Raw genomic sequence first — 27,466 nt, 5'->3', positions numbered from 1 at the left:
TGATTGGGCACACACCTGACTTAAATTGTTTGGTAAAAAATGGTTTCAATTGCTCTTTAAGTCTCCTTAAGCAGAGGTTCAGATACGTATTTTCCCCCTTCTGCCATTGTTTGCATGCTGTCCTCATTAAAATATGAAACCCTTTAAATGTTTGGGCGGGTTTTAGTTAAAGCAGACACTGTTTTTACATCTGTCTGATTTTGACAAAGATCAGGTCACATTTGATGGTGATTTTATGCAGAAATGTGAGAAATTCCAAAAGGTTCACATACTTTTTCATACCACTGTATTTTGTGAACAAGTGAGAAATCAATACACAGCACCAGTCGGTTGCCCTGGAGTTCTGTAATTTAACTAAGATAAGACATGTTTTTTTGGCAACTATTGCTACACTTTCTCTGCCATTCTCTACAGTGGAGCACGTTAAAGGCATTTATCTGCTGCTAGTTTTTGTATCTTGACAGCTACTTGCTTCTGTAGATGAGATTTGTCTACTCTGTGGATGGATTCTCTCATTTATCTTCCGTACTGCTTATCCTGCAAAAGTTAAATTGACTTGACCTCTATGGTACTTGAAGCAAGCAGTTATACAAGTCAATACTGTATGCTGTATGAACACCCCCACCAACCCATTGTTTCATTCCTGGAAAGATGATACAGATGTTAGGCAAGGCAAGGCAAGGCAAATGTATTTATATAGCACAATTCAACAATTCAACAATTCAAAGTGCTTTACATCACATGAAGATCATAAAAATAACATTTAAATCAATACAACGTAAAAACCAAGACAAAAGATCGCACTTAATCACAGAATAAAAATAAATAAATACAAATAAAACAAAAATAAAACAAAAACTACTACTCCTAATAATAACTGAAATCAGCAATGGAGATAAGCACAAGAGGAATAGAAAGCAGGTAGATTGAAATATATAGACAGTTATGGATATGCAGTGCTAAACAAAAGATGTTATGTTTACATTGATACGTTGTTGCTAATTGCAAAAAGACAGCACAAATCAAAATGTTCGGAAGAGACAAAATCATGTTTTTCTTGTTGTTTGGAAGAAAAAAAAGCAATCTCCGGTTTGTTGTTTGACATTAATATTAATCACTATTCTATTAATATTTATAGTTGTATTAGAATAAATTATCTTTTTACATTGAGCGCAAAGTGTTGTTCTTGCAACTCAATTGCAAAAGCCGATTATATCTAATCCTTTTAATGAATGGAGGGTTCAAAACAGCTAAGTCAAAAAGCTTCAAGCATCCAGTTAGATGGTGTGATCACTTGTGTATGGTTTACTTGATCTCAGCTCCACCAAGAGAGGGATTACGGATTTTAGCAACATTTTGTTACAATTATAAAATTATATTTATTTGTAACTGCTCAGAGGTTTATCATTTTATACATTAAAGCTAGGACTAGGGCTGCAGCTATTGATTATTTTAGTAGTCGATTAATCTATCAACTAGTTTGAATAATCGAGTAATCGGATTAGGAACATTTAATGCGTTGCAAAATACATTTTAGGAGATGTAAAACAAAGACTTGCTAAGATTGCACTTTCAAAAGAGTATTTAATGCAAATACAAAATATAATTTCCAAGTATTTCTTCAAACAGCTTTTTTGTATTTTTATCCAAAAATAAATCAAAATACCTGAGCTCCGCCTCTAATGGTACTAAAAAATTAATAAATGAGGATCTAAGTACAACAAAAGAACGATTGGCTAAGTATCATAGCAAAATTCCGCTTGTTTAAATGCTATAAAATGCTAACTTTTTTTTTTTTACAATACTCAATGGTTTAAACACATGTAACCACACAAAAAAAACAGTTAAATGTACCAATAAACTACATTACGAATGAATAAAAAAACTATTAGCTTATGTTGGTCTTAACAGGGAGCAGCTGGATTCAGTGAGGTCAGATGAGTTATGTCATATTCACTGTTGTCACTGGAGGGCAGTGTATCCTCCCAAATCAATAAAACTAAATGCAGTCACTTTCAAAACAAACCATTATAACTCAAATTAGACGATACTTGAAGCAGCAAAATTTGATTCTAAGCTTTTTTTTCTAATCGAATTTCTCAAGTTAATCAATTAATCATTGCAGCACTAGCTAGGACTTTCACATCCAAATTACTAATACCTGCATTGATAAATTAAAGAAAAATTAGCACTGTATTTAAAAAAAAACAAAAAACATTGTGACTCAGAATGGGCTAGATTTAGTTGAATTTTCATGAATATTTGTACTCTTCTTTGGGGTCTGTATGCATCCATTTGGAAGATATCTTTTTAAAGCACTTCAAATAGGCTTTCTTATAATTTTATTTTACTTTGAACAGTTGAAGGGTAGCTGAGGTTCAGTGCAGACACAGTAAAGCCCATAAGTCGTGCTCACACAGAAGCGATATCTCTGAAGTTCTCTAGCACATCAATACCTTCAGCCGCAAACGATCCTGGCACAGATGATGCTGATGATAAGCTGTACAAAGCCTCCTCTCAGTTGATACTGAATTGATGACCAAATAAGGGCAACATTATATAGACCAAAACAAATACAGCACAAATATACTTGCTTTTGACACGATTATGTTGATGATTAAGTCATAGCTGTGATTTTATTGATATTCCACTGAATGCCTAAATGGGTGTAAGTAAAAGCAATGCTGAGGATGAAAAATAAACATTGAAAAACACATTTTGTAAACAGTGTACTCTTTTACTTTTATTAGGGCTGTCAAAATTATCGCGTTAACGGGCGGTAATTTTTTAAACATGTTAAAATATTTGACGCATTCAACGCACATGCCCCGCTCAAACAGAATAAAATGACAGCACAGTGTAATGTCCATTTGTTACTTGTGTTTTTCGGTGTTTTGTCGCCCTCTGCTGGCGCTTGGGTGCGATTGATTGTATGGGTTTCAGCACCACATGAGCATTGTGTAATCATTGACATCAACAATGGCGAGCTACTAGTTTTTTTTTTTTGATTGATAATTTTACAAATTTTATTAAAACGAAAACATTAAGAGGGGTTTTAATATAAAATTTCTATAACTTGTACTAACTTTTATCTTTTAAGAACTACAAGTCTTTCTATCCATGGATCACTTTAACAGAATGTTAATAATGTTAAAGCCATCTTATTGATTTATTGTTATAATAAACAAATACAGTACTTATGTATGTTGAATGTATATATTCGTCTTGTATATATTCGTCTTTTATCTTTCCATTCCAACAATAATTTACAGAAAAATATGGCATATTTTATAAATGGTTTGAATTGCGATTAATTTTGATTAATTAATTTTTAAGCTGCAATTAATTCGATTAAAAATTTTAATCGTTTGACAGCCCTAGTTTTTATTATATACAGTGATCTCTCGTTTTTTGCTGTTAATGGGAACCCCCCCACCCGAAAAAATAAAATAAAATCAGCGAAAGCGAGGCGGAGACTATTATTATAATAATAATAATTATTATTAATCAGATTTAACAGCATTGGAAAGAGATACATGTAAGACATGTTATTTTCCTTTTCCCCACAAAATATAATTACAAAAACAAACAAACAAAAAAAAAAACCTTATATTTTTATAAATTGTTTTTAAGCACTGCAAATTTAATAATTATGATATGAATGAGATATATACTGTAGAAAAGAAAACAATAATTTGGACATGTAAACATGCATTTATCTTAACATTTAAAAAAAAAAATTATGTAATTTTTTTTTTTCTTCAATTAAAACACACGAAGAGGGCAATAAGCTGAGTACAGTGCTCCCCCCTCGGCCGAGTGGCATTCTCGGTGGACAAGGAGCATTGTCAGCCACAAAATGCAAGCCACTTCCGTATGAATACGTGTGCCATGATCCCAGTATTTGACATAATAAACGATGTTTACTCACTTCCTCGTAAGTCCAATGGTCCCACAGTTGTCACACACTTGTCTTTGCTGATCTCGGGGTGAACGGAAACTTTCTGAAAAGACTCACACGCCTCTCCCTAGTGCAGCTACAAAAGTCTGCAGCTGTTTGGCTGGCATGATGCAAAAAATAAACGAATTAATCCGCAAAATCAGTTGAATCCACAGTCCATCCGCATGCCAAAAAGCAATGCTGCATTGTGAGATGCTGACCTAGGTGATGTCACATTCGCATTCGTCCTAAACCCGAGACTGAAGCCGGAAGTCACTCATTTTCATGGCGTGGGATTCAAAAATTGAATATATAAAACGATCGCTTCCACGCACAGCCAAGCGGTCCATTTCATTCAAGAGCATAAAACACAGCGTGAAATATGAAATAAACATGCTTTTTGGTGTCATACGCACTTTTAAGGAAGTAGATAACAGACTGAGGGTGCAAAGTTTGAAGCGCGAAGTAGCGAGAGATCACTGCATTTCCCAAAATTCAAAAAACAATTAGACAGTACAGTTTGACAGATCAATATAGGGAAAATAAACTACTTCAGCACCCCATTTTTTTTTTGCATGCATAGGTATTAATCGAATATCAACAGATTAAAATGTACGTATGTGTGTAAAGTTATGACAATTAAAAATATGATGATGATTACACTGTTACAGACAACTATTGTAATAAATGTGATACAATATATGCCCCTGTGCATGGATGTGTCATCCCTCTTTCTACTAGTCAGCTTCTGTCATCAAGCACTTTGTGTATGCGTGATCAATATAATAGATTTTTAAATCACACAATTTTCTTCCTACACATCAATTGAGTAAATAAAAATATTATCCAAAAAAACCCATCTACAATCGTGACGGCATAGTGATTCCCGATAAATATGTGGCCCTAAACTTTTAAACGAGCTTTTGCAAGTCACAAATGATCAAGTACATAAAACCGTGTTTTCCATCATATTGATATGTCACAAAGGAGAAACTACGCCTTTCAGTCTTGGGCTAAGAAACCAATTCAGTTAAAAATAATTGCAGTTTGATTCCAATCCACTTGGAAACAAAATTTAAGTGGTATCACAAAACTAGACTGGTCAAACCAAAGTGCTTTGTTTGCATAACCAATAGAATAAACATGATTGTACTCCAAACAAAATAATAGCAGATTTTCACAGAACACACATACACAGGTATGCTTGCTTTATTCAAATCTAAGCATTATGATGTAAATGACTCCTTGTAAAGAATCCTCAAAGAATTCATTTTGCCCTTGCTTGACTACACACTCACCTCTATTCACAGAATCTGTGTGGGTGTGCATATGTCTGTGTGTGAGTATGTTGTCATGTAGCATCACAGAGCAGTTTGATCCTCCCCCGTGCTCACACATAAAAGTCTACGAGTCACTGTTTGGGATCCTTTAACAATCTCATCCATCCTTTTCCCACACCCCTAATGGTGGAAGCTGACAGCAGTCTCTCCCAAACACAGATGCCGCCCTTCTTCTCAGGGTGGAAGTCACACAAACTCGTGAGATGTTTCACTGTGACCACACAACAATAGGATTTGAACTGAGACGAAATGCACCAAACGTACTGCGCTGTATTTCTTAGTTCACCGTGCGTTCATGCATACGTATCCTCCAACCTAACCATGAGGGAAGTGGAAGTGAGGGATAAAGTGGGTGGAGAGGGACGTCAATGTTGGTCTGGACAGAGTCTTTTTAGAGCTCCCTGTCCTAGTTAAACAGGGTTAGGGGATTGGCACTCGAGTGTGCAGTCTATGCAGTGAATTATTCAGTGGAGCTTCCTTCAGGCGTGCTCACACTTAGCCGCTTTCACACACAGAGTGCAGAGTCACTTCAGACACGCACATTCACTTAGTGAGCAAAAATGTTGAGACACACCTCCTGATCAATTCATTAATCAATTATGGGTTGGGTGAGACTTAGTTCCGTCTTTATCTTTTTTTTTTTTTTTTTTTTTTTTACAGGAAGTCTTAGGGGAACACCTTCTTTTCAGGCATTAGTAGTTCCATGGTTCATTAAGTAATGGTTCGTTGAATTTGATACGAATGAACTTGAGGTCAACGCATTCACACTCTAAAATGTTGGAGGTAATTTATAGTCTAAGCTGCAGAGAGGGGAGCATACGCTTATATTTTCACTTCCTGAAGTCAGAGAGAAATTTCTTCATGTAGTGATTGAAATGGACTCGCAAGGAAAGATCTTAGATCAATACTGAGTGGTCGAGTCTAGAACTGACACTGATGTATTTATCTGTATAGGTTGAAGGAATCTGACCTTTTAGCCGGATTGCCGGAATCATACCAGTCGAACCGCCGGACCCGCGCTGGTGCAGTTCCGACGACCCGGGACGGCAAAATCCAAACAACCCGGAAACCCCAAAAGGCAAAACTCCGTGCGCACCTTAGTCTTAACCCCTTGTACTGACTCCATTTTGAAAGCTGGAAAAAGGCTTGGAAACACAAGTTGACAATTTATTTTAGGTCGACAGCAATCAAACGGCAAGGCAAAACAGCAACAGACCCAGGCGAGGAGGCAGACCCGTTCCAGGGTCATCATATCACAAGTCAACAAAAGATTCCTGAGAAAAATGACCAAAATGAGTTAAATATTCAGTCTTCCGCACCTTCCGTGGTCAGAAGGCGTCATGTATCTCTTATGCCCTATGTCAAATATATTCTGCTTGTTTTACTTAAACTATGATATAAATGCTATTTATTTTATATTGGGTACGTTAGAGTAATACAAACAGTCAAACAGTAAATACGAGAAAAGAGACCATTCCTTCAAGGTTAACTGATGGGTCAGCAGGAAGAGTAACATAATGGATGACTTCATAGGAGCAAAGTGAAACTGTCCTTTCTACAAGTGCCACAATGACATCATTGTGGCAATTCAATTCGGCATGCTTTCACCACCAGTTCACGGGGAACATCTCACTGGAATAATGGGCCTGAAAAAACAGTTTTACTGTAGAGCTTCAAATTGAAATACTTGTCAGGGTGTAATATAAACTTATTGGTCAATAGAAAAAAGGAAATAAATTCTACAAAAGATGCAACATTACCCAAACCTTTATTTTACCTGAGAAATCCCTTTTTGAATCTCTTTCACAGAGTCAGCATGTGGCAAACTTGTTGTACCCCATATTGGGATATCACTTCTAGTGAGATGCATTTGCGTCTACAAGGAAAGTGGTTAAAGGGACACTCCAGTTGAACGCAACATTAATAAATGATTTGATTGGGTCAAAGAAAAGAGTGTTGCATAGACTTCATAATGATATTGATGGGAAACATTCCCCAGACAATGCACTACGCCTTCAAGTAGGGGGCCGTCCCACACTCTGCTTCAGTCGGTCGAAGTCGAAGTCGGTTGCAGTTATTCTCAAACACATGCAGTGACCCAATGCCGGATTTACGTCAAAAAAGTACAAAAGCTGTACCACATACAAACAGGAAGAATTGTCTCAGGAGTGATTTGTTCAAGGATTCAAGGTAATTATTATATTTTTCGTACCATGCATGCATTTTGAAACATTGTGAAAAAAAATTAATGGGAGAAATTAACCGCTACGGCATTGGCGTCATAATTCTTAATATTTACGTAAAATAAATGCTAACTGCCCGTATTTTTTTTGCTTTTTAACCAAGAATCGAGACTGTTTTACATCCATATTTATAAAGAATTCAGGGATTTAAGCATTTATTCACAAGAATCTTCAACGTAAAAAGCTCTTTCTGGTGATAAGGCGGCGCCACAGTGGCTTAAACACTAGCAGCACATTCGGCATATTTACGTAAAATAAATGCCAGCTGTCCGTTTTTTTTGCTTTTAACCAAGAATCGAGACTGTTTTACGTGCATATCTATTCAGAATTCAGGGATTTGAGCATTTATTCAAAATAATTTTCAACGTACTAAGCTCTTCGTGGTGATAAGGCGGTTCCACAGTGACTTAAAGACTAGCAGCACATTCGACATATTTATGTAAAATAAATGTTAACTGCCGTTTTTTTGCTTTTAACCATGAATCGAGACTGTTTTACGTCCATATCCATAAAGAATTCAGGGATTTCAGTCGTCGCCGTCTGCTACACCATGCATAGAAAGCCCACATTACATGAAAACATTTAAACTTAGTGGAAGATACAGTATTTTGGTGACAGGTCGTAAACGCTTTGGCAGAACTGGATCTGACTCCAATGCTTCCAAATGTCATCCGAGGCTACACAAGACACCACTGCCTGACAGCCATGCTGCACTGAGTTTTCTAGTGGTAGAAAAGCAAACGTACTTGGTGACATCACCTAACGCCCTCTTTACGAATGCACCCATAAATCTTGGCATCTGAGACAAAGGAAAAGTTGAATTTGAATTTATTGTCATTTGTCATCATCATCATCAACATCATCATCATCATCAGCAGCATTAAAATCAACGTAAAAAGAGTTTCTTGCCCCAGTTCAGAGAATCTGTGTTTCATGTGCACGCTTTTAGCAGTTTTCCTCAAACATATTTGTTTAGAAACAAATCATCAAAATGACTGGAGTATATTTATATGCAGTGTTTGTATATTGGAAAAAGCTTTATGAACGAAATTTGTTAATAAGTCCTGCTGTAGGGAAGCTAACCTATGCTTATAGCTTGCAGCTCAAGTGAAATGTGGTGTCTACATGGTATTTGTATACCGGCTTGTATTGTGCAGATGGGTTGAATGCATACATGTTTTACATATTATTTCATATATAAATCAAGAAAAAAACAAGCCTTGTATTTTATTGGAGGACATACAATGTTAGCTGACTGTGGGCAGTGCACAAGGAAACGCACTGTTTTGGGCAGTACAATTATAATATTTTTTATTTTTCAACAGCTAAAAAGTAACAAGATAATCCAGAAATACAATGGCATTGCCAAGAGAAACAAAAATATATACGTTTTATCTAAGGGGGTAGGTTTGAATAGGGACGGTAGGGACATAACACTACCAACTTTTCAGGATGCTCAAATTGTCTCCACCAACTTTTAAGCAATCTTATTTGCATTATATAATGGGTTCAGTTAAACAGGTAATTTAGATTGTCTTCACATATGTTGCAAGGATAGAATAGACCCTACCATTATTGAATTATTTTCATTATGTTCAGACCTACAATTATCCCCTTTCACTTGCTGAATGTGCCGGTCCAACCCCAAACGCACGTTTGATTGGCTGAGGACTTGATCCACCCCCGACACACACATGCACGCTCACACAGCTCCAACATGTCGCTTCTTCCGCCCCCTTCCAAGAGAAAGGATATTAGAAGATTTTTTTTCAACCATCAGCAGCCACTGTAAGTATTTTAAAAATATGCCAATGTTGTGGAGGTGGTAAATACGCCACTAATTTTGCTACTGAAAGTCCGACCTGCATCAGAGTTAGCATGACATTAAACTGTGTGAAACTAACCTGCAAAACTCCATTAGGAAGCTGCTTAGAGAGAAGTGCCCTTCTGTTTGTGTTTCCTGCTGTTAAGGGTAATTAAACTGTGAGAAATGTGGTGAACTCTGCTGGAAACTATAGAACCAGAAAAATGTGAGCAAGAAGCTGGTTAGAGAGACGGGTGCTGCATAACCTCATATGTTCCTCACACAACACAACATACACACAACATAATCATGATTACACTTTGTACATAAAAAATATATATATATTTATACATTTTTTGGGGATGCGAGCTACCCACACCAGCGTCGTGATCGACTGGTCCGTCATGATTGACGTATTGACCACCCTTGATTTAGCATATCAATTAATTAGGTTCATATTCATGAGAAATGTAGCCCTGTTTGGTCTTATTATTGTTCCATCCCAAGCAAAAAGTATACATGCAGGTTATGCTGTGTAGTCGTCCCTACCAATGTTGAGACCAAACCTACAGTCCTTGTACCTTCTGGCCATTCGTTTTTCCTTCTAATGAAAATGAGCCCAATTCTGTTTTATGTGTGTTAACAAAAGATGAGAAATGAATCATCGGCCATTTCTCAATTGAATATTGGTAATTCAATAACAAAACAAGCCTTATTCCGTTTGTGTTCTCCACGACGTTCACTTTTACAATGAGCCTTGACGCGGAAGACGATGTTCCCTCTTCAACAAGACGAACAAGACCCTGCTGCAGTTGCATAATACTAATTTATAAGAAGAAGAAGATCGTCTTCCGGGTCATGGCTCATTGTAAAAGTGAACGTCGTGGAGAACACAAATGTTAGGCAAATTCTGTTTTTTTACTTCAGCTCAGTAAACTGGCATTGGAAAAACAGATTAAGGCTCATTTTCCATTATTAAATTACTAGTTTTTAATTTGGAAACGGGAGATGATTCGTTTCTGGGGTTTTTTTGTTTTGTTTTTTTGTTAACAGACATAAAAACAAAACAGAATCAGGCTCAATTCTGTTTTTTGTTTTCCAAAATTAGAATTAAAAATGAATGGCCAAAAGCTACACGGGCCACCTACACCCTTGGTTTTATCTTCCGTAACACTCCCGGTATAAGAGGAGTTGGAAGTACGGTAAACAGTACAGTACTTTAACATACGCGGAGATTAAGGGGGGTGTCCGAAAAGTGTCATTGCATGTAACTGACTTTCCTATATATGAATTTAAAATTAAGACTTTGCTGGTAAAATGTTGCCTATAAAACAAAATGGATGAAATGAACAAAAAAATATTTTTATAATGGGTCAAAAATATTTTTTGAACAGATCATGTGACGAGCATCTTAGACGGTCATTAGCCTTGCCTAGCCAAAACCACCTGAGGACAGAAGAGGCAGGATGGATATACGTAATTTTTTCAAACCTAAGCTTTCAAAAGCAACAACATCTACTAAGCAAGAACCAAGGATTGAATATGAGGACCATGAAATGCCGGAGAGCACTGCCAAAATGATGAGCGGAGTTTCAATTTGCCCCACTAAAGGCATAATGATACAACAGAACCACCACCAGTGTTGTGCAATTCCTTCTACGCGGCAAGTCGTCCTACACAATGCTCAGTGCACATGCACAAGCATCTGCACGCATGCGCACATCGGTTAGAAGTGGCGAGTACTATTTTTATATATTTATAATATTCTTATACTTTTAATCATTGTGTTTTCTTGTGGTAGCTTCAAAGCAGTTTTGAGCTGTTGACCACATTAGTCACGTACCGCATTTAAACCGTCCTTATTTGATATCACCACATTTAAGTATTTTCTTATAGCATTATTTAGTACGTTCTGCCAGTATGCATCCAAACAAAACAAGTTGAAAGCGCACGGTAGTACTTTGGTTGTCAAATTCGCCTCATGGAGACGTTTCGCCAATGTAGCACATTTTGGCAGAACACCGGACGTACCATATTCTTTTTCTCTGCTAGGTAAGACAGAAAAACGCATGCAGTCACACACGCAACCCCACAAACAGCTGGGATGCCTGTTTTTACGAGCATGGACTAAACTACTAACTGAGCATATACAGTGGGGAGAACAAGTATTTGATACACTGCCAGTGGGTTTTCCCTTTGGCAGTGTATCAAATACTTGTTCTCCCCACTGTATCTTGTGAATTTGTTTTATTGCTGACACTGCGTTTTGGGGTCATGTTTTGCCCCCCTGCCATAAAAGTCAAACTCCGCTTATTGTAACGTGTGGAGTGTTTGTTCAAATTTCAAACATAAATAATACCGTAACATGTTTGGAACTTTTGTTCAAATTTAAAACCTAAATTAACAAAACCTTTTTTTTTCCGGTATCGGATCGAGACTCAGCAGCAGTGGCGTCGTTAGTGGTGTTTTAGGAGCCCCCTTAAATAATTTGGGGTTGTTTAATTTAGAAAAAATGAAAATGCTGACATACTCACGATTTGAAGTTGCCAGAATATTAGTTTAAATCAATCTTCATATAACCTGTCATTATTAACTTAAATATGATCATAAATATGTCAGTTTCCCCATACTTCATAGAGTAAGGTAGGGAGCCCCTTCAGTACGTCGCTATCCAATCCATTCCACTTGTTCATATAGAAAACGCCCATCATATAATAATCTACTGTATTTTAAGCCAAAAGAACTGTTGTGTTTGATAGAACAATATGTCTATATGCTGCCATAGCAGATTCATAGTGCATTAAACCCCCCGAACTATTTTTAATTTGTCCGTTTTACCTTGGAGACCCCCGTTTACAGACGTCGCGCAACCGCTTTTGTTTCAACCCAGCCATAAAAAGAAGTTACGGTAATTAATTATATTTAGTATTCAAAATGTCTGTCATTTTTAGCTTAGAATCATGAACTGATGATTATTTACTTAAAAAAAAAAAAAAAAAAAAGACTTAAAAAAATTATGTACTCGCATATATTAAACTTTTAAACAAATTACGTCACAATGAAAAGAATGGTGTCTGTAAATACGTCGCGGATATCTCCCTGATCACTATCGCTTAATTGTATATCCTTTGTTACTTTCGCATTTTCTCCAATATGTTACATGACAAATAACCAATCCAAACTAAGAAAATTTGAAAAAAATAAAAAAGTCTAAAAGGATAAATGTAAGAAAAAGAAAATCTCGACCACTCCGTGATGTCTGCGATTTCTACATCGCGACCCTTGTTATATTACAGACATGTCCAAACTCCGGCCCGGGGGCCAAATGCGGCCCTTTGTCAAATTTCACCCGGCCCCCAGCCTCTGTCATAAAATCAATAACGTCTGGCCCGCACACAGGCTTAATAAATTGGTCAGCAGTACTGCTACCAGCATATGAAGTAGCTTACACACTAAATGCTGCTCGTAATTTACCCACTAAAAGGCAGCAGCACTCTTAACAACATTACCCCTGGTGACCCTTTATTCCCAATTTTCTAAAATAACGACAATCAACAACAACAACGAAAAAGAATGTTGACTGCGATGGCCAACGCTTCAAGGATAGGTGGAAATTGAAATATTTCTTCACTAAAATACGCATCAACTGTGTCTGCCTCATTCGCAAAGAGACTGTCGCTGTTTTTAAAGAGTTCAATGTGAGGCGATATTACCAAACAAGACACGCTGACATGTACGACAAGATTACAGAGAAGATACGTAGCGAGAAATTCAAGCAACTTGAAGCTAGTTTAATTTTACAGCTGCAGTATTTCACAAGAGCCCGAGAGTCGAAAGAGAACGCCACAAAAGCTAGTTGCGAGATTGTTGAAATTATTAATTAAAAAAAAATAATGAAGCAAATGTGACACACAGAATGGCTTGCTAAAATTTGATTAAATATATTGTTCTAGGGCGGCACGGTGGCTGAGTGGTTAGCACATCTGCCTCACAGTTCTGAGATCAAGGGTTCAATCCCGGGCTTCGGCCTTCCTGTGTGGAGTTTACATGTTCTCCCCGTGCGTGCGTGGGTTTCCTCCGGGAACTCCAGTTTCCTCCCACATCCCAAAAACATGCATGGTAGGCTGATTGAACACTCTAAATTGTCCGTAGGTATGTGTGTGTGCATGAATGGTTGTGTGTCTCCTTGTGCCCTGCGATTGGCTGGCAACCAGTTCAGGGTGTCCCCTGCCTACTGCCCGTTGTTAGCTGGGATAGGCTCCAGCACCTCCGCGACCCTCGTGAGGAATAAGCGGCATGGAAAATGAATGAATGAATATTGTTCTACCTAAAGGATGTCAGCTAAGGTCGGCCCCCCACATTTTTACCACACCAAATCTGGCCCCCTTTGCAAAAAGTTAGGACACCCCTGTTATATTACTATGTTTCACCCATCAAATCCCCCCAAAATTTACAGACACCATTTTTTTCCATTGTGACATAATTTGTTTAAAAATTAAAGTTTAAAAATATATAAAATTAAAGTCTTTTTTTTAACTAAATATTAGACATCAATGAATGATTCTAAGCCAATAATAACAGACATTTTGAATAATAAATACGATTACTTACCTTCTTTTTATGGCTAGGTTGAAACAAAAGCAGTTGCGCAACATCTATAAACAGGGGTTTCTAGGGTAAAATGGACAAATTAAAAATGGTTTGTGGGCTTAATGCTCAATGAATCTGCTATGTCAGTATATAGACATATTGTTCTAACAAACACAACAGTTCTTTTGGCTTAAAGTACAGCAGTTTATTTTAAAGAGGGGTGCAAGAGCAGAAACTGCTTTTTTAACCTTGTCTGTGTTTTCCGCCAGAGATATATATATATATATATATATATATATATATATATATATATATATATACATATATATCTGGCGGAAAACACTCAGCTGACTTGAAGTTTCGCTCTCAGACCCCCATTTTGGCCAAATTTCAAAATTGTCCAATATGCATATGTGATACATCATTGGAAAGCTTAAAATCTCAATTTTCTGGGGGAAGAAAAATTTTGAACAGGAGGGCATTTAAATGTTTATTTTTTTAAACGGCAAAACCCTATCTGGAAGTGAGCGCACGCTAGAGCAGAATTAAAGACGCCATGACTTTAACGAGATATTATTGCGTACTTACCTTGTTTCGATCCAAAAACTCCATGTAGCATGTATCAGTGAGTGTCAAGACACTGCTGTGAAATGCCACAGCTGGATTTTTGGGGGATTTTATGGGTGAAACATGGTAACATAACAAGGGTCGCGATGCAGAACTTACAGACATCAAGGAGTGGTCGAGATGTTCTTTTTCATATATTATATATATTAAACGTTTGTGTTTTTTTTTCTTTCCAATTTTTATTTGTTTCGATCGATTATTTATCATCTAAAATATCGGAGATAATGCAACAGTAACAAAAAAATACAATTAAGCTATAGTTTTGAGGTAGCTATTCCTGAGGTTTTTACACGCACAATTTTTTTCATTGTGACATCATTTGTTTAAAAGTTTAAAATATGCGAGTGAATCAATTTTTAAAGTTGTTTTTTTAAATGAAATATTAGACATCAATTAATGATTATAAGCTAAAAATGACAGACATTTTGAATAAGAAATATAATTAATTACCTTTGTTTTATGGCTGGGTTAAAATAAAAGCGGTTGCGCGACGTCTGTAAACGGGGGTTTCCAGGGTTAAATGGACAAATTAAAAATAGTTTGTGGGCTTAATGCTCCATGAATCTGCTATGGCATCATGTTCTATCATACACAACAGTTGTTTTGGCTTCAAATACAGCAGTTTCTTTTAAAGAGAAGTGCAAGAGAAGAAACTGCTATTTCAGGGGCCGGTTACATGGTGACTCTCCGAGAATACGAAAAATGTCAAATTTGCATTTGCGTCTCCATTTGAACAATGTCGCAATTCCGCATGAAAACGATTCATGCCGCGCCCTAGGGAGCAGTGCAGATTTACAGGGCGACAGAGAACGATGCACTTTGACCCCACCAAGCTCCCTCAGCCCGGAAAAAAATATGCCCGCCCACTCGAAGCAATGGCATTTTTCTTTTGTTCAAAAAGGCACAAAAAACATTCAACTTATCTAATTTAAAAATATTATTAAAATAGTCAATTAAAGCCGACATTCTGCCATATTTGCTGTTTTTAACGTTTAGTAGCACCGCTGCGCACGCCCAATGTGACGTGTACGAGTGCTGACATAAACGGGAGCCTTTGATTTGCATGCCAAGGAAGCCCCCCTCAATCCCCGGCATTCGGATTCTTCCACTTTGGAGGCAGGATTCAGAATTTTTCGTCTTCGCCGACACCATATGCACGCGAGGCGAGTCCGCTACTCAGTCATTGCGTCTTTGTGTCGCAGAGTCGCCATGTAAACAGCCCCTTAGTCTTGTCTGTGTTTTCCGCCATATATATAAAAATGATCAGTGTTTGTTAGCTCTTTTTGAAGTTTTGTGTTTGTACGCTCTGTTTCCGTACATCCTGTGTAACTCCTGCGGGCTAAGCCCCCCTTGTTCTTGATCGTCACATTCTTGAAATCAGGTGACTCGGACACGGGTGCAAAAATATGCGAATGGGACATCCCTAGTATTAATTATCAACTTTTGACTGGCTGCCCACTGTGGTGACCACCGTCCCTGAAGGGGTTAATAGAAATTTGAAGTATGAGTCCCAAGGCGGGTCATGGGGAGTCACCAGATTTGATAAGAGTTGGCACGGGTGACTGTTTTGTTTGGGCTCGGTTCTGATGAGCGTGCGTGACGTGGGCAAATTGCAGCAAATGGTACGGTGTACGTAAAGAGAGACCTGCACCCGACGAACACACTCATTTAGGGGAAGGAGGGAGGGGGAGGAGAGGGGGGTATACTCAAACGAGGAAGGAGTGATCATTACAAGATAGATGGAAGGAGCAAGGACACCGGCTCCTGGAACGTGAAGTGTCCCGTCAAAAGGTCCGGCGACTGGGGCTAAATCCGCTTTAGGGATGTAGTCGAAGCGGTTTCGGAGCTCACCCCACCCGAGCTCGGCATCATGAAGAAACACTCGGCCAGGGTCGCCCCGTTGTCCGCCTGCAACAGTCCGGTGCTCACCCTCACCAAAGTGGAAGGTAGGCACTAGGCAGGGTGCATGTCGACTAGGAGCGAATTCACGATTGCGCTGCATGGGGCGGACACACAGCCTACTCCGATCACCAAATACTGTCTGAATAGTAGTCTCTGGTGCATTTATTTTTTTAGAGAAACTTTTACAATCCTGAATTAATTAGTAAAGTACAACTATAGCAAGAAATATGTTGTGACATGTACACAAATTTGATTAAAAACACACACACACATAGAATTAGCACATAGACACGTGTTTGTTTTTTTTACTGCCATACACAATATTGATTCGTTTAGTTAAGACAACCTGCAGTTTGACATCACTGAAAATTACAATCACAACACATGGATAACTGTAGTCATTATAGATAAAATATTTACATAGTAGGCTATATTATTCGCATAGGTTACATTATATTTAGACTGTATTTCAACAAAACAAAACAAAAAAGCATTCAAACACTTGGACAAATAATTCCCCTTTTCACAGCTGGTAGCAAGGTGTTTAGAGGACCTTGCTCAAGGGCACCTGGCAGTAGTCAGGTTTAAGAAATTATTTACATATTTTATTGTTGACTCAAACAACTCTGGCAGAATTGTGGTTACAGCTTTCACCATGCATCTCATTCCATTTTGAATATTGCTGCTACTAGCCACACATTCCTTTGCTCAATGGGCTGCTCCTGATGTGAGGGTGTTATTGCAGCAGGGATTCCCTCCACAGTCTGCAGTCCCCATCCTGGCATTGAAGAAAGGACACAAACAAATGTACATCCTTCAGACATGTCTACAGCCGAGTTCGTGCCTCATAGTCTCAACATTTATATAAGAAAGGGCAAAAACACGTCTCTCTTGTGGCATGTTGTTGTTGTGCTGCATCACCAGTTACATCTAATACCTGTATGTCCCCAAGCTTCAGTTATGTTCACTTGAATACCTAGCTTCCTACCTCAGGCTTTACCGCAGTAAAAGGTGCGATGTTTTCAATGTATTTGTAAGCTTCGTCACAGAGGGAATATCATTGTAGTGTTGTAACATTACCGGGAGTGCTGCTATGAACATGCATTTACAGTAGAATAGGCGGCTGTTTTGACGGAACATTACAAGCGGCAGAATCCGATATCATTTAAAGCTCTTTTGCATCTCATGTAAGAAGAATGAAAAAAAAAAACAGTTGTGTGTCTCTATAGTAGATATGTACACTATTATCTCCAGTTAGAGCTGCTTGTGCGTGCATTGAAAATTAGTTGGATGAAATATGTATGCTGAACTTGTGACACAGTTTAATATATGGATAAAACAGTCTTTCGTTGTTTCAAGTTCTTAAAAGAGTCCTGACAGGCTCTGCCTCAGTTTGTGCCTTGTATTGAAGTTGACTGTCTGGTGTAGGCCCCTATTGTTACACCATCTGTTATGTGGAAAATATTTCTGAATAAAAATTAAATCAATAATACATGGACCAGCTGTTAAAATCAGTATGTGCACAGGGTAAGTATCAAATAAACTTGTAATCGATTGCTGTTGTTTCACATGTAAATTCAAATGTGCATGTATGTATGTATGTATGTATGTATGTATGTATGTATATATATATATATATATATATATATGTATCATATATATCAATCATATGCAGTATATGTATACATATAACTAAATATATTTACTTATATATATGTAATTTTCAGATTAAGTTTACATAGATTGATAGTAAATGCATCAGTGCGTAAAGTTTGGTTGACCAGGCTGCATTACTCAATGTTGAGTGTTTTAGCAAGTTGGCTGCACTTATACTCTACTGACATTGCTGTTTCATTACTGCAGCACCGCAGCCAAGTGTTCAGTAGTGTTGTTTTTGGCAGCCCTTTTAATTTTTGTCTTAGTCCTTTGGACGATAATACTAATTAGTCTTAGTCATATTTTAGTCATCTCAAAATGTGTTTGTTTTCGTCTCGTTTTTGTTGACAAATACTCAAGACTAATTTCCTCTAGGTTTGGTCAATGTTTACTGAAAAAATGTTTTCCTCTGTAAAATTAAAAAACCTTTCTCCAAAAATAAATAAATAAGGGTTTCCAACTACAGGTAGTCCCGTGGTTACGAACGAGTTCCGTTCCTATGCTGGCGACGTAACTCGAATGTCCACTTAACTCGGAATTAACCCTTTAAGTGCCCCTAAATACACCCCAAATTTCAAAAGAACTTTCCAAAATTTTTTTATATAATTTATTATACGTCATTGTACCTGTAGCTGAATCTTAACTAGACTGTGAGCTAAGCTCCGAAAGGCCAATGACAGATGTTCGTGGTGTTTGCTGACTTTATTTAGCTGCTCATGACATCAACAGTCGCAGAATGAAACTAAAATAAAAATGAAATTAAATCCGTTTCATCTTCAGCAACATCAATTCAAATATGCGTATACAGTATAACTAGCTGCTAACACACCAGTAACAATCCATACAAACGATTAGCATGTATCAGTTAGCGTCCACACATCATCAAAAACAATCACATAAATTCACCCCGAATATTCAACCACAACTGAAAACGCACAATAAACAGTACAAAAGTGTTACATACAGCTGTTGCCTTCATGGATTTTTCACAAGCAACAAATGTGCACGCAGGCTTGCAGGGTTTCTTCTCTCTCTCCCTCTCAGCTGCGCAACTTCTTCATTGGAACAAATGCACTCTTCCTCGTGTGTCGCGTGCCCGTGCGCTCTTCTTCGTGTGCGCAATTACATTCTTCTTCGTGTGTACATGCGCTCTTACTCTCGTGCCATTAGTGCTTCTCTACGCTTCCTGCATCAAGATACAAGCATGCATCGCAAAACAAAGTCAACATTATATATATATATTTTTTTTTAAATAAACGAGACTCCGGCATCGTGAAGTCGAAATCACGTAAGTTGGGTATGGCACAACCCGGGGACTACCTGTATTCTGAATGAACATTGACAGACGAGCACATTTTGTAGTGTTTACAATTTACGCCAACTGGGTGATTATACACGCTCAGCAGGAAAACAGTACATTATTTTCAATTATTTACACCCACCTGAATGCCACAAACTGTTTGTAAAAAAGTTCTCAGAGATTTCAAGAGGACGCTCGCCTTTAATGTAAACGCGAAGGCTATGCTAATGCTACGAGTTACATTTAGTGTGAGAAGATCACTCAGCACAGTCCTTCAAAAACTAAAGCAAAATTGCATATTCTCTGGCCAAGAAGAAAAATCTTACTGTGTGTACAAGCCTGGAGACTGGAGATGACACACTAGTAAGTTGAGAAGGGCGGTGGTGGTGGTGGTGGGGGGGGGGGTGATATGGGGGCGCAGCAGTCACAACTAGACACTACTACGATGGTAGCAGGCTAACGACATATAAAATGTCACATATTGTGAACATGTGACGCAAACTATTGCACATTTTCCTCTTCTCGTCTCGTCAGACAAAAGCTGGCATTCGTCTCGTTATGTTTTAGTGTCCCAAAGCACGTTTTTAGCTCATCATCGTTGTGAACATTTTTTTTCGTTGTCGTCATCATTGACAAAAACAACACAGATTTTCAGTGCGTCTGCCATAAAGTTTTAAGGTATTGAATTCAAATCTTTGAAGCTGTGGTCTTCCTTTTAGGAGCTTGCATGTCTGGGGCCCATGGTTTCCTCCCACAAACATGTATGTTTGACTCAGTGAAGAGTCAAAATTGTCCATAAGAGATGAGTGTGGGGGTGAAATTGTTTGTCTATTTTGCCCTGCAATTGACTGGTGACCAGTCCAGCTAAGCTGGGATAGAGTCCAGATCACTATTGCCCACTGTTATAATTTCCCACTGCTACTTATTTGTTTTCATGTTATGCTTATGGGAGAATAGGGCCCTATCATTAATTTTACAAGCATTAGTGATTGTTTGAGTTGTTTTTTAATCCTGTCTTGTCCTATTTTTGCATATTAGATATTTTTGTGCTGTTACAGCCCTCTCCCGGGTTTTGGCGTCAAATTTGTCTTAATTAATTAGGCTCTATTATTATAAACCAACAAGGTTAAGCGATTCAATTTGAAGAATCCAGTGTGTACAAGCCGTTTGCCCATGATTACTTCCCAGTTCTTTTTTTTTTGGCCTTTGAGATAGACTGGGTTAGATTGTGGCTTCATTTATAAATTTTTATTGGGCTACCCACTTTCACTGATTCACAAAAAATTAGTAGCCCTTTTTTCCAAAATGGACTAAGGTATCAAGCAAGCCTTTGTTGGGAGTTATGAAGGAAGATTTAATTTCTTATTGGGAGATCCATTTTTACTGATTCACAAAAAAGTAGTAGCCCTTTTTTCCAAAATGGACCCAGGCATCAAGCGAGCCTTTGTTGGAAGTTATAAGGGAACTTTCTTGTCTATCTCAATAAGAATGATGATAACATTTAAATTTGTGGCTGAAAGCGAGCGTTTGAATAATGCAATTAATCTGCAACAGCACTTTTTCTTATTTATAACTGCATAAGTTATTGATGTATTGTAATCTTAATGAAATTGAAAATGTACACTAAAAACTTCATTATGCAGTGGTATGAAAAAGTATCTGGACCGTTTGGAATTTCTCACATCTCTGCATAAAATCACCATCAAATGTGATCTAATCTTTGTCAAAATCACACCAATAGAAAAAACAATGTCTGCTTTAACTAAAACCACCCAAACATTTATAGGTTTTCATATTTTAATGAGGATAGTATGCAAACAATGAAAGAAGGGGGAAAAAATAAGTAAGGGAACCATCACATTTAATATTTTGTGGCCCCCACTTTGGCAGCAATAATTTCAACCAGACAATTCCTGTAGCTGTAGCTCAGTCTGACACATTGATCAGGACTAATCTTGGCCCATTCTTCTCTACAAAACTGCTGTAGTTCAGTCAGATTCCTGATATGTCTGGCATGCATCGCTGTCTTTAGGTCATGCCACAGCATCTCATTGGGTTTCAAGTCTGGACTTTGACTTGGCCACTCCAGAACGTGTATTTTTTTCTTCTGAAACCATTCTGAAGTTGATTTAATTCTGTGTTTTGGATAATTGTCTTGTGCAGCATCCATCCTCTTTTTAGCTTCAACTGTCTGACAGACGGCCTCAGGTTTTCCAGCAAAACATCCTGATGAACCTTTAAATTCATTCTTACATTAATGATTGCAAGTTGTCCAGGCCCTGAGGCCGCAAAAAAGACCAAAATCATGACGGTCCCTCCACCGTTCTTCATGGTGGGGATGAGGTGTTGATGTTGGTGAGATGTTCCATTTTTCCTCCCCACATGACATTGTGTGTTACTCCCAAACAATTCAACTTTGGTTTCATTAGTCTGCAAAATATTTTGCCAAAACCTCTGTGGAGTGTCCAAGTGCCTATTTGCGACCATTAAATGAGCAACAATGTTTTATATATTTTTTAGGCAGCAATGGCTTCCTCTGTGTAGTCCACCCATGAACACCATTCTTGGCCATAGTTTTACATATAGTTGATGTGTGTGCAGAGACATAGGACTGTGCCAGTGATTTCTGTCAGTCTTTAGCAGACACTAGGGTTTTTTTTTTTACCACTCTGAGCATTCTGCGCTGCATACAGCTCTTTTGATCGAGCCATGATGCACATCAGACAATGCTTCTCATCAAGACAATTCTTTCCAGGTGTGTGTTTTATAGTGGGCAGGGCAGCTTAAAACCAGGGGGCAGGTTAAAACCAGGGGTCCCCAACGACTGCATTTGGTACCGGGCTGCGCAGAAATAATAAATAATTTATTGACGACTGCATTCTGGCGATTGACTTTGGCCTGTGCCGCTTAACACACCAATATCCCTGTCTACTCTAGATATACAGTACAACTACAGTATAGGACATCGTCATGGAAATGCATTGATTGGACTGTTAGCAGTACATCTTGTTTTGTATACAGTGCCTTGCAAAAGTATTCGGCCCCCTTGAACCTTGCAACCTTTTGCCACATTTCAGGCTTCAAACATAAAGATATAAAATTTTAATTTTTTGTCAAGAATCAACAACAAGTGGGACCCAATCGTGAAGTGGAACAAAATTTATTGGATAATTTAAACTTTTTTAACAAATAAAAAACTGAAAAGTGGGGCGTGCAATATTATTCGGCCCCCTTGCGTTAATACTTTGTAGCGCCGTCTTTTGCTCCTATTACAGCTGCAAGTCGCTTGGGGTATGTTTCTATCAGTTTTGCATATCGAGAGACTGACATTCTTGCCCATTCTTCCTTGCAAAACAGCTCGAGCTCAGTGAGGTTGGATGGAGAGTGTTTGTGAACAGCAGTCTTCAGCTCTTTCCACAGATTCTCGATTGGATTCAGGTCTGGACTTTGACTTGGCCATTCTAACACCTGGATACGTTTATTTTTGAACCATTCCATTGTAGATTTGGCTTTATGTTTTGGATCATTGTCCTGGTAGAAGATAAATCTCCGTCCTAGTCTCAGGTCTTGTGCAGGTACCAACAGGTTTTCTTCCAGAATGTTCCTGTATTTGGCTGCATCCATCTTCCCGTCAATTTTAACCATCTTCCCTGTCCCTGCTGAAGAAAAGCAGGCCCAAACCATGATGCTGCCACCACCATGTTTGACAGTGGGGATGGTGTGTTCAGGGTGATGAGCTGTGTTGCTTTTACGCCAAACATATCGTTTTGCATTGTGGCCAAAAAGTTCAATTTTGGTTTCATCTGACCAGAGCACCTTCTTCCACATGTTTGGTGTGTTTCCCAGGTGGCTTGTGGCAAACTTTAAACGAGACTTTTTATGGATATCTTTGAGAAATGGCTTTCTTCTTGCCACTCTTCCATAAAGGCCAGATTTGTGCAGTGTCTGACTGATTGTTGTCCTATGGACAGACTCTCCCACCTCAGCTGTAGATCTCTGCAGTTCATCCAGAGTGATCATGGGCCTCTTGGCTGCATCTCTGATCAATTTTCTCCTTGTTTGAGAAGAAAGTTTGGAAGGACGGCCGGGTCTTGGTAGATTTGCAGTGGTCTGATGCTCCTTCCATTTCAATATGATGGCTTGCACAGTGCTCCTTGAGATGTTTAAAGCTTGGGAAATCTTTTTGTATCCAAATCCGACTTTAAACTTCTCCACAACAGTATCTCGGACCTGCCTGGTGTGTTCCTTGGTTTTCATAATGCTCTCTGCACTTTAAACAGAACCCTGAGACTATCACAGAGCAGGTGCATTTATACGGAGACTTGATTACACACAGGTGGATTCTATTTATCATCATCGGTCATTTAGGACAACATTGGATCATTCAGAGATCCTCACTGAACTTCTGGAGTGAGTTTGCTACACTGAAAGTAAAGGGGCCGAATAATATTGCACGCCCCACTTTTCAGTTTTTTATTTGTTAAAAAAGTTTAAATTATCCAATAAATGTTGTTCCACTTCACGATTGTGTCCCACTTGTTGTTGATTCTTGACAAAAAAATTAAATTTCATATCTTTATCTTTGAAGCCTGAAATGTGGCGGAAGGTTGCAAGATTCAAGGGGGCCGAATACTTTTGCAAGGCACTGTATCTATGTGCGCATGGCCTCAATAATAACGTATGATGTAGGGCGGGCTCATCACATTAGTTCCCGGAAATAATTAGCCCCCACACTAGAATGACTGAAAAACAGACGTCTTTGGACAGATTTTTTTTTACGGGGAAAAGGGCACCTGACGAGACAGAAGATGAGCCTACAACCTCGAAGAAAACAAAATCTATGCTACTTCCCAATCACTAAAGACCGGTGAACTGCGAAGGAGTGGATTCGTGACCCGTATGTGAATAAACCGAGTGATTCAAGCATGTCTGTGCAACAGGAATATCAGCTTGTAGTGATCACAAATCACGGCGACCTTAAACATACATTTGAGACAACAACTCTACCGAGGTTCTAGATTAAAGTCATTTCAGAATATCCTGACATCGCTCGGAGTGCACTGAAAACAGTGCTACAATTTCCAACATCGTATCTTTGTGAAGCTAGCTTCTCTCACTCTCCCATCGCAGGACCATCTCTTCTCAACAAAACAAGTTCAGGCCTCCCACTGATTCAGCGGGTGAGTTGTATTTTCCCTGCACTTAACACGACGGGGCTAAAAACAAATGTTATTTTATATTTGTTGGATTTTTCTGCCGGTGTTCTGACAAATTTGGCATGCTCGCAACGTTAAAAATGACCGCGAATGCAGCGATTCCAAAGTACACACTACACATTTTCTTTAAAGAAAGGAATATTAACTTACATTTGCCATGTTAACTGCACACAACAACTGCTCGCAGCTCTCTCACTTAACGACTTCGCCGTGTGGTTAAGCATTTATTTACGCCATTTTCGTGTTGCACATGTATGTTTGGGATGTAAATAGTTTTTTAGCACCGTTGGACAACATTGAGAGTCCAACTGAATATAAAAGGACTTTTTTCACCACCATAAAAGCTTTGGGAGCAAAATTTTATAAGGGGGCAACATTTGACAGAACACCAGTCCTGAAAAAAAGACCCAAATCACACCGGTCCGTGGTGCAAAAAGGTTGGGGACCCCTGCTGGGCAGGGCAGCTTTAAACCACTCATCGGTGATTGGGCACACACCTGACTTAAAATGTTTGGTAAAAAATTGGTTTCAATTGCTCTTTAAGTCTGCTCAGGCAGAGGGTTCACTTACTTATTTTTCCCCCTTCTGTCATTGTTTGCATGCTATCATCATTAATATATAAAAACCTATACATGTGTGGGTGGTTTTAGTTAGAAGCAGATGCTGTATTTTCATCTGTGTGATTTTGACAAAGATCAGATTACATTTGATGCTGATTTTATGCAGAAATGTGCGAAATTCTAAAAGGTTCAGATATTTTTTTCATACCACTGTAAATGTCCAGTTAATGACAATAAGTTGATTGATCTTAACTGAATTAAGCACCTTGAATACCATGACGACAAAATTCCCCCCTGATGTGTAGCCTCGGCAATGGAAAAAAAAAAAAAGAAAAAAAAAACGGAAAAAGTTTCAGTCATTTTTTCCCCAATTTAATCCATACATGCTTTGTTACTACTCTGATTCATTATCACAAGTTCTGCGACAATGGAATGAACACAGAAAACACTTACTTTAAGTGGGTTCAGACTATGCCAGCTGACTTGACAGATATGACTGGTCGCTAACCAGGTGCAGCCCTCATATATGTAGACAAACATCCATTTACACTCACCTTCACACCTGTGGACTAATGTATTTCAAAAAATATTGATAGTATTTGCAATGATAATTATTAGATACGACGACGTGCCCTGAAGGAATCCCTGCTTGCTTATTAAAAACATTAGACATACTTTCCATTAGTGCAGGTGTCATTTTTTGGCACTGATTGAGACAGCAAGATTATTTAAGCAGCAATCGACTAACTTTTGTGAAGAATGAAGGAACTTTAAATATGTGTTTGACAAGGCAATTGTGCTAGTGAAGGAGTGGAGGTTGCATACGACTGCATGCGAGTGTTCGGCAGCCGCTTTGAAGAGCGAATCACATGGGAGCAAGAGATTCCGCTTCTTATGTAACAACAACTTCAGAACCTTTATTTCTGTACTGCAACAACAGTTCTATTTCTTGTCTTGTAAATGTGTATTCTTTTGAAATATGCAGACTCACATAAAGATCAGTGGTAGCACACAAGTAACTTAGCTGGTGCTTAGTGACATATACTTCAAGGGGACCCTGCTATCGAAAGCTAACTGCCTACTTTGATACTTGTGGACTGTCCAATAACTGACAGAAAATACAAAATATGTATGTACAGTGGTATGAAAAAGTATCTGAACCTTTTGGAAGTTCCCACATTTCTGCATATAATCACCATCTAATGATATATGATCTTTGTCAAAATCACACAGATGAAAAAACAGTGTCTGCTTTAACTCAAACCACCCAAACATTTATAGGTTTTCATATTTTAATGGGGCTAGTATTCAAACAATAACAGAAGGGGAGAAAATAAGTAAGTGAACCATCACATTTAATATTTTGTGGCCCCCCTTTGGCAGCACTAACTTCAAACGGAAGCTTCCTGTGGCTGCAGATCAGTCGGCACATCGATCAGAACTAATCTTGGCCTATTTTTCTCTGCACAACTGCTGTAGTTCAGTCAGATTCCTGGGATGTCTGGCATGAATCGCTGTCTTTAGGTCATGCCACAGCATCCCAATGGGGTTCAAGTCTGGACTTTGACTTGGCCACTCCAGAATATGTATTTCTGAAACCGTTATGAAGTTTATTTACTTCTGTGTTTTGGATAATTGTCTTGTTGCAGGATCCATCCTCATTTTAGCTTCTACTGTTTGACAGGCGGCCTCCGGTTTTCCTGAAAAACATCCTGATAAACTTTTTAATTCATTCTTCCATTAATGATTGCAAGCTGTCCAGGCCCTGAGGCAGCAAAACGGCCCCAAATCATGATGCTCCCTCCACCATGCTTCACGGTCGGGATGAGGTATTGATGCTGGAGAGCTGTTCAATTTTTTCTCCACACATGACGTTGTGTATTACTCCCAAACAATTCAACTTTGGTTTCATCATTCCACAAAAAAATTTGCTCAAACTTCTGTGGAGTGTCCAAGTGCCTTTTTGCCAACATTAAACGAGCAACATTTTTTTTTTTGGACAGGAAGGCTTTCTCCGTGGAGTCCTCCCATGCATACCATTCTTGGCCATAGATTTACATATAGTTGATGTGTGCACAGAGATATTGGACTGTGCCAGTGATTTCTGTATGTTTTTAGCATACACTCTACGGTTCTTTTTTTACCTCTCATTTACCTCTACTATTCTGTGCTGAACTCTTGGCATCATCTTTGGTGGACGGCCACTCCTTGGGAGAGAAGCAACAGTGCCAAACTCTCTCCATTTGTAGACAATTTCTCTTACTGTGGCTTGATGAACATCCAGACTT

General features: G+C 38.5%; 1 protein-coding gene across 3 annotated transcripts in view; it reads left to right on the top strand.

The window, feature by feature from the left end:
- slc35f3b (solute carrier family 35 member F3b) overlaps positions 1 to 27,466 on the top strand; it is a 156,434-nt gene that overhangs the window by 62,963 nt on the left and 66,005 nt on the right. The window contains exon 1 of one of the 3 annotated variants that reach the window (XM_057848183.1): positions 16,265 to 16,490. The exons of the other annotated variants lie outside the window; for them this stretch is intronic. Within the exon in view, the coding sequence (XP_057704166.1) occupies positions 16,415 to 16,490 (76 nt within the window). The 5' untranslated portion in view covers positions 16,265 to 16,414. Of the gene's footprint in view, positions 1 to 16,264; positions 16,491 to 27,466 lie in introns of those variants that run through there. 3 annotated transcript variants of the gene reach the window in all.

The sequence above is a fragment of the Corythoichthys intestinalis genome, chromosome 10, assembly GCF_030265065.1.
Source record: "Corythoichthys intestinalis isolate RoL2023-P3 chromosome 10, ASM3026506v1, whole genome shotgun sequence".
Lineage (NCBI taxonomy): Eukaryota > Metazoa > Chordata > Actinopteri > Syngnathiformes > Syngnathidae > Corythoichthys > Corythoichthys intestinalis.
The sequence above is the reverse complement of the archived record's forward strand: the minus strand, read 5'-3'. Positions and strand labels throughout refer to the sequence as shown.